Source organism: Formica exsecta, unplaced genomic scaffold (assembly GCF_003651465.1).
Source record: "Formica exsecta isolate Colony F162 unplaced genomic scaffold, ASM365146v1 scaffold614, whole genome shotgun sequence".
Classification (NCBI taxonomy): Eukaryota; Metazoa; Arthropoda; class Insecta; order Hymenoptera; family Formicidae; genus Formica; species Formica exsecta.
The window spans coordinates 778012-787155 of NW_021853375.1; the positions used below are offsets into that span (position 1 = coordinate 778012).

At 35.7% G+C, this 9144-nt stretch overlaps 1 protein-coding gene across 2 annotated transcripts in view; it reads left to right on the forward strand.

The window, feature by feature from the left end:
* The first annotated feature begins 3257 nt into the window (after positions 1-3257).
* Positions 3258-9144, forward strand: part of LOC115242638 (delta-1-pyrroline-5-carboxylate synthase) — a 12253-nt gene continuing 6366 nt past the window's right edge. Inside the window, exons 1-2 of one of the 2 annotated variants that reach the window (XM_029819075.1) lie at positions 3258-3934; positions 8671-9019. In XM_029819075.1, coding sequence (XP_029674935.1) covers positions 3842-3934; positions 8671-9019 — 442 coding nt within the window. In that variant the 5' untranslated portion in view covers positions 3258-3841. Of the gene's footprint in view, positions 3935-8670; positions 9020-9144 lie in introns of those variants that run through there. The other variant, XM_029819076.1, reaches the window with a different exon arrangement.

A 9144-nucleotide genomic window follows, 5' to 3' on the forward strand; every position in this document is an offset into this window, starting at 1 on the left:
CGATGCCTGCTCCTCGTTTGAGCACCTCGTCGCTCTGCGCAAGCCTCCGTCGAACACCCCGCGAAGCTCTCTCTCTCTCTCTCTCTCTCTCTTGCTCTCCGGGGGTTGAGAGAGAGGGAGATCCGGCGGAAAGGGCAAAAACGAGATAGTTAAAGAGACCAGCGCACGTCGAAGAGGATGCTGCGCTCGCGAAAGGGAGGGATGAAAGAAAGGGGTGGCGTTTTGTAAAATACGCCGCGCGCGCCACCGCTGCTTGACACCTGTCTCTCTCTCTCTCTCTCTCTCTCTCTCTTTCTCTTTCTCTCTTTCTCCCTTTCTTTTGTATTCCGCCGCGCGATATCATTCCGCTGCCGGTGCAGAGACTTTCTTGTCGGATGTCATTAACCTCATGCCTGGTCGTCCGATCGTTTTTTTCTCCCCTCGATGGCTCGCTTTTTGTTCGTCGATGTGTTGCGCCGCGGCTTAAACAGCGGTCGCGAACATCGATATCATTCGGTAACGTTACTCGGAAATCGCGCGCGATGCCATTCTTCATGTTGAAGCTGCGCCCGGGCTTTATTCTTATCTAGGCCTTAATTACTCGGCAGGCAGACACTGCGGGTGCCTAAATAAAGATGCATTATCTTTATTGCGGAATCTGTAAATGATGCATAGGTCGTGCTAGAAGTAAGATTAATTTATACGAAGCTTCTGGCCACTTTAAAGTAGATTTATCATATAAATGAATGTATAATTAGACGCTCTCTTCTTTCTTTCGCGACTTTTTAATAGTCAACATTGAGATTAAATATTCCCCTGTGCAGCTAATATTTAACTTAAAACACCGTGTTGAAATAAAACCTGTTTCAAATTAGCCTATATTGTAATGCCAGTACCATTTGCACTACGCTAATATTTTTAATTTAATTTTAATCGCTATAAACGATATAAGATCTATTTTGTGCCATCAAGAACTTTCTTCTGATTACTGTATTTATATTTAAGAACGATTCATATCGCTATATCAAATACCCTATAAAATACAGGCTTTTTATCTCAGGAAATTTGTATCTTCTTAAAGAATTTTTTCAGTACAAAGAGGATGATACAGTATCACAAAATCGTATAAAATTTCAAAACAGGATATAAAATTATCTTATGCCTTTATATCCTTTATATCTTGTATCTTTGGCCAATATATATGGCATGCGTTACGCTGACAATCTTCATTATCTAACAGACGTCGTCTAATATAGACAAATCGATACGACCAAGTAAACTATCGAAGGTATTCAAATGCTGCAATATCAATTGAGACAGATCGCTGACAATAACGAATAGATAGTTCCGCGCACACAATACGTTTGATATGTATGTATAATGAGAAGGATGCTCTATACACAACTATATATTAGCATGCAAGATATATTGCCATGTCATATGATTTATAATCTATCATAAATTCGTTGAAAGCTACGATATATATGTACACAATGCGCGACTTGTATTACATACATGTACCACGCTTCTTTTCTGAATAAGAAAAATGTGCATGCATATTTGTATTATACCAAGAATTCTATTTTTGTGGTCGACAAAAATGTTACCGCCATTTATCTTAAAATCATCGTTTAATTTATTCACTGCAAAGAGAGAAAATCTGATTAAGAGTATTTCGTCTTTATCAATATTCTCTGATATTCTATATAATACCGATAAGCTGTTAGGTCAGACAATATTCTCGCAAAATGCAAGTTTGTTCATTGGCCATTAGCGTGAGTTAATAAATAAATATAAGCTAACGGAGATTTGCATGGAAAATTTATTCGAGAATTATGTTACGTTTACAGAAGAACGTGGTTGAAGGGATTTTATCGGGCAGTGTTGTTGAAGTACCACCATTGTATATTTTATCTATGAACTTTCAGTGTGTGTAAGCTGCTTGTGACAAAGACGATCCGAAAGAGGATTATTTATAAATTAAGCGTAGAAACAGAAAATGGAATAGCTTTTTCAATTATTTGCTTGTCAGCCAGTTTTTTGACAGGTCCCTTTATTACCAGACCGATTTCTTTGATAAAGGATTTTTACTCCCTGCGTTCAGAATGAATTTGAACTTCTCTGTCTACTTTACAAATATTGATTCGCTAATTAAATGATATCTAGTTAGATAATATCGAAACACTCTAACTAGTGTGATGTTATCAATATTTTTGATAAAATAATCAAGAATTAAAAGAGAAAATATATATAAAAAATTATTCAAAAAAAAAGAATAATATTTTTATTTCATATATTTGAAAATTTTCTATTATTTATACATATAAAAATTTATAAATTTTTATTCGCTATGGTTTGTACTTTATCATTTGTATTTATTATAGAGTGTACCGTATTATAAGTTTACATGCGGAAGATAAGCTCTAAATATATCGAAGAGAAAATGTATTCTTATCTGGAAACTATCAAAGTTTTTCATCTTCCATTTTTTACCGCTGTCTAATGATTTTCCCGTGAGAAAAATTCTTTTTCCGTATATTGTTTCACGAGTATCATAAATGAGCGAAATTTTTTGCAGTCGAGAGAATGTAATACTGTCAAAATAATCACTTTGTGAAGAAGAACAAAGTTTCATCTGCATCTCGTCGATCTGGAGAGTATGAAAGGTAAACAAATTTTGTATAAATCATAATATTTATTTAAAGTTCATTTATATATATATATATATATACGATATATATATACGATCTATCACGTTATGCATGATGTAATAACACGCGGTCGTTTATGAATCCTGATAAGAGTTAGAAAAGGCGAATAGCGGACTATCTCTCTTATGATATACGTATTTCAAGCGCGATAAATCTTTCCGTATCTTGATTTAAATCGCTTTGGATTCCCCGTGATGATTAGCAATACTCTTTTAATTGACGTCATTTAGCACTGCATACAGAAACGATCACATAATGTATAACACATTTTGATCGTACGTTACACATACGTAAATATCGCCTTGTCGAGCAATGATCGATCGGTTATCGGATATGAATCGACTCGCTTACGTCGCGACGCAAACGTTAAAAAAGAATGGGTACGTTATCAGCTGTGTTGTTTGTTCGATTCGCAATTTTTGAAGTCAAAGTTCGCCGAGTATCCGAGCTCAAAGGCGATTTTCGTGCGTGTAAACTTGTACGGACTTTGCTGACTTGTGCGTAGCCTTGAAGATCGCAACCGGGAAATGTCTCGGAAACGGTATATAATATAAGATCGAACGTATACGCGATGTCACTTGACTACGTCAATGCATGATCTCCGCGGAAGAGATTTCTCCCTCTGGTCTTCTCCCGGCTTGCTCCGCTTCATCGCTCCGTTTACTCGTCGGAGTCTCTAATCTAACCACGATAACGATGTCTTTCGAAGTGATTTTACGTAGAAAACAGCAGTAGTGTGTCGTTGACCATCGCTACGGCCGCTCTGTCTCGGTGACAAAGTACGAGATCAATCGCGTCCTCCCGTCTCGTGATTTATTTCTTTTGTCTTTATCGCCCTCTCTATTTCGATTCAATCAGAAGAATCGCCAATTCAATCACACTACTCGACGTTGCAATCAACATTTTTCTCCCGATTGCTGGTGATTCGTGATATCTATCTTCCGCGTGTATTGCTCCGCGACAAATACGCATTCCTCCCCGTGTGTGATCTATTAAGAGCCGACGTCTCTCGGGATAATCGAGAGTCGCAAGAAGTATTCGATGAGCGTCATCGAGTAAGCGTGATATCGGACGCAAGCGACGAGGATCTTCCGGCAACTGGCAAACGGCCAATTATCCTGCTCCTTGCAGAAGATACTGGAGACCGCACCATGTACTCGATCCTGCTATTAGCAAGATCCGCCCGACACGGGCATTTATCACGGAGATTGTCCTCGTCATTTGTGAGACTGCCGCAGCTAACAGTACGTAGAGAGTATTATACATTTGTATTTGTGACTCTACACTTATATGCATTGTCGTACTTATTTGTTGTCGAAGAGAGTACATCGATAACATTGTCAGGGGAATGCGCGATCAGCCATAAATCCGGGAAATTGTGATAACGTCATTTTACATGAAATATACACGGAGACATTAGTTAACAAACTTCTTTATAGATCGAGTATTAAAGTTTGTCAATTATTATCTGAAATATCCGTCATCTTTTTAAGCCCATAAAGTATACGACACAATTTCGAGATAATGTTAAGGAGAATATAACACGAGTCGACGTCTAATTCCATTGTTATTGTACTAACGATACAAATATGCAACAGACAATTACCTGTTGACGAAACTTCGTGGTATCAAATAGTTTGCGCATTCGGCGAACGCGTATACAAAGCTTCAAGCTACCTTAAAAGATAAATAATTCATAGAATATACATATGATTTATGTACAATTGATTTTTAAAAAATACATTGTATCGGGTATCGATATGTCATGCAAGTGTATTCGAGTTAGACCGCTGATAATGCGATACGTGATGCACCGCAGCGATGACTATTAGTATTGAGTAATTAAGTATTGATATATCGAAATTAGATATTCAAATTGGATGATATTTACTGCTATAAAATATACATATCATTGGAAAGAAATTACGATTGAATGTAAATGATGTAGGCAAAGAAAGACTAGAGAAACACAACATAAAAATTTATTCGACAAAATATATTTGTTAAAAGTATTCATTAGATATCGCATCTCGATCATAATTTGTCTATAATACATAATAACAATGTTTCACGCAAAACTGAATACAGGGAGAATATCGATTACAAAAAAAATTTTTTTGTTTAGAAAAAATCTAAATAATGTGTGCAAAATCGACGATAATAATAATTAATTAGAGGCATATCTCTTTTCCCGATTGAAAATGTAACAGAAAGAAAGATTGTTTTATAATTAATAGACATATAAACTCTATATAAATATTCAAAAATTTTTTTAAATAAAGATAATAATTATGAAATTTATTTGATAAAAAAAATGCATAAAAAGAAATGTATAATTATTTCTTTCGATTCATTATAGACACGCAATTGTTCCTTTGTATTATTGCTGTGATAAAAATATTTTTCTGACCATTAATGTGTGATATGATTATGGAACTGTGTGAAAACTTTTGCGAAAGTTTGTTTGTGTGCTCACCGATTTCCGTAAATGGAATTGCGTATCGGCAAATGCATATGTGGAAAAATGCACTCTGCCGAGCTCTCTACTGATAAATAAAAATACATCACATTTTTCTTTCTCTCTCTCTTTCTCTCAGTAGAAAGATAAGAGGGTTACGATATGATTTACAACGCGCAATTAGTAATCGCATAACGGAACATCCCTGCTAAACGATTGCGAAAGCCGAAGTTGGTGTCACGAGTAATCCGAAATTGTGTTTGTTGCAGAGATGACGTTTTGTCTGAACACGAAAAATACATGATAAATACTTATCAAACTATTGTCGCGTTATCAACTATATTCGTGAGTGGCGAGAAAATAAATTATACGAACGGCGACACTGATAGATCATAAAGATCGATAAATATTTCTGATACGAACATTATCACTCGTTAATACACGATAACTTTATTAAAATAATTTAATAATGTGTAAAATTACTTTGTTGCTCACGCGCACAATCATACAATATAAGAGAGAGATACTGAAATAAATGTCAATACAGTGATCCACTTAAATCGGGTATCTTAAATACTCACTTGTTTTTGATGATATGAAAAAATGTCTAAGGAAAAAGGTGCACCATTCGAGGGGACAGAAAAAGTGTTTTTTTTTAAAGACATTTTTTCAGAGATTTAAAGGTCAAGATGATTTTTTTATATGGAACTATATGTTTTTGTTTATTTTATAGGCAACATCGAGAGGAGTTCAGCAACCTATGATAACATGACCTTTAAGTGATCTTGAAAATTATGATGATTTATGATGGAAAATTACGTATGTTTGAAGAAAACAAAAACAAAAATTTATACTCTTCAACACAAAAATTTATTTAAAGAGGTGTTAATGATGTTCTCAATATATTTTGATGACTTTAATACATTTTTAAATATGATATATTGGATGATTGCATAAGTTCGTGCCCGATTTTCATAGATGGCATTAAGTTACTGCATGGCGGAGTTCTATTGTTTTCGTGTGGTAATTGTTGCTTACACCGAATAGATGACATTGTCTTATGTCAATTTAGCGTCAGACATTATTCAGATAAGTCCATTTGTGCATAAGAGAAATCATTAAAAATGGAAAACGAAAAGGTGCATTTGCGGCATGTAATGTTATATGAATTTCGGAAAGGCGTGAGTGTTGGGATTGCACAAAAAAAATATTCAAACCGTTTATTTAGACCGCGCTCCTGCTCTCCGAACAGTCAAAAAGTGGTTTGGCAGATTTCGAAATGGTAATTTCAACATGGAGGATCAACCCCGCTCTGGACGGCCTTCTGGCATTGATGATGACATTGTGCATGCCTTAGTGGAAAGAAACCCAAGGATTACAACTGAGGATATTGCTGAGAGGCTGAACATCGATAATTCAACCGCTTTTCGTCATTTAAAAAAGCTTGGATACGTTTCCAAGCTTGATACATGGGTGCCGCATCTCCTGACTGAAAGGAATAAGCTAAACCGTATGACTGTGGCTCTTTCTCTTCTCGAGCGTAACAAAAAAGAGCCTTTTTTAGATCGAATGGTAACAGGCGATGAAAAGTGGATTCTCTACAAAAACGTACAGCGAAAGAGGACATGGAAAACAGCAGCTGAAGGAGCAGAACCCGTAAGCAAAGGCTGGCTTGCATCCGATGAAGGTGTTGCTGTGTGTTTGGTGGGATCGCAAGGGAATTATTTACTTTGAGCTGCTCCGACGCGGCGAAACAATCACGGCGGACAAGTACTGTGAGCAACTAACTAGACTCGCTGCAGCTATTCGAGAAAAACGTCCGATTTTGGCCAATCGAAAAGGCGTCATCTTCCACCACGACAATGCTAGGCTACACGTCGCTCAACAGACGCTGCGAAAATTGCAGGAGTTGCAATGGGAAATTCTGCAGCACCTGCCATATTCTCCAGATATTGCGCCTTCAGATTTTTATCTGTTCCGGTCTTTGCAGAATAGTTTAAATGGCAAGAATCTCAATTCCGAGGAAGCTGTTGAAAACCACCTTACAAACTTTTTTCAAGAAAAACCAAGTTTTTTCTTCAAAAATGGAATCGACAAGCTTATAGATCGTTGGAAAACCATTGTAGAAAAGAATGGAGACTATATAATTGATTAATAAAAGTGTTATCTCTAAAATATAATCTATTGAAGTTTATATTTAAATCGGGCACGAACTTATGCAATCACTTGATATAAATGATACTCTTGCCCCTCCTATCATTTCTGAATTTATACTTGCACAAGCATCCAAAATGCGCTCTCATGTTCTCCCGTATTGATACATCGTTGTAAACAATGTTTTTTAACATTCCCCAAAAAAGATCTAGAGGAGAAATAGTAGATATACTATATTTATAAATACAATATATGTTATGGAATTTAAGGTGGAATGTTCTACATTCTACATACAAAATTTTCCATGTTCAAGATCATTTAAAGGCCATAGGTTGCTGAACTTATATCGATATTGGCTATAAAATCGCAAACAAAAACAAATATAATTCTATTTAAAAAATTTATTTTGGCCTTCAATATCTGAAAAAATGATCTTGAAAAAAAATCTTTTTCTGTCACCATAATTGTTTCCTTGAACAATCCAACCTTTTCCTTAGACATTTTTTCGTATCATCAAAAACAAGTGAAATATTTAAGATGCTCGATTTAAGTGAACCACCTTGTATATATTTTAATTAAGTCCTATCGTAAAAACTTTTGGATAACATCCAATAAATCTATCAAATATATCATTTGTTTCTTAAAGAGACACAATTCTCCGATAAGCTTCAACATTCAATTAGTTCTTGAATTAATTAATTTAAACTCATAATATTATAAAATATATATAAAGTGTCCAAGATAAAATTTATTTTACATTGTGTATACTGCATCTGTAAATGTTCTATTTGACACAGACAATGAATTAGTAACATCGTGAAGTACAAAGATAAGACACGATAACTCTACGCTTAAATAGCAGGTGGGAAAAATAAAATACTACACGTCATTTATCTCGCTTGATATAAAACGATTGAAAAAGAAAGACCAGTTGGCTCACAAAGAAGCAATATAATTTTTAATATTCTCTTGCAGAGTAACTCAGAATTCTGTTAAAGATTTATGGTATATATAAATATATTGAAATAAACGATCCACTTGTATAAACATGAGAAAGAGCAGATTGCTCCTCTCTCCATCTCGCTCCAATACAAATATTAAATTCTACCAGCGTCTTCGTGTACAGTTAAATTCATAACTTCTTGCAAAGATTCAGAAACTTTGCTTCAGTATTGTCCAGACCCCTTTGCTGCATAAATATTAAATACAATAATATATTTATTTAATAAATATTTGTCGGATATATTTTAATGACAGATCTGTTGTAAAATGTGAAAGATAACTCGTTCAAAGCTTTACTTCATTCTTTTATAACCATTTTTCTCGTTTTTTACGATTTTATCTCTGACTTGTAAACAATTTTTCAAGATGGTTAAAGATGCGTCTCAAGGGTACGCGCGAAGAGAGCTGCAAACCTCGGAGAGACCACGCAGGCAGCAGACCTTTACGGAGCGCTCCGAATTACAGTATGCCCGTCGACTAGTAATCAAACTCGGCAGCGCTGTTATAACGAGGGAGGACGAACACGGCCTGGCTCTCGGACGTCTCGCATCCATCGTGGAGCAGGTAGCCGAGTGCCAGATCGACGGACGCGAATGCATCATGGTGACCAGCGGTGCGGTTGCCTTTGGCAAGCAGAAGCTCACTCAGGAGCTTTTAATGTCTATGTCGATGAGAGAGACCCTGAGCCCTACGGATCACACACGGGAACACGCAGGTATATCTTCCTTGTTTCTATCTCATCCTTTTATCGAGATTTTATTTACATTAATCGATATCTTTATTCCCTGCCAGTAGAACTTGATAAGATATAATTACTCTTTTGCATATAAGCTTATATAT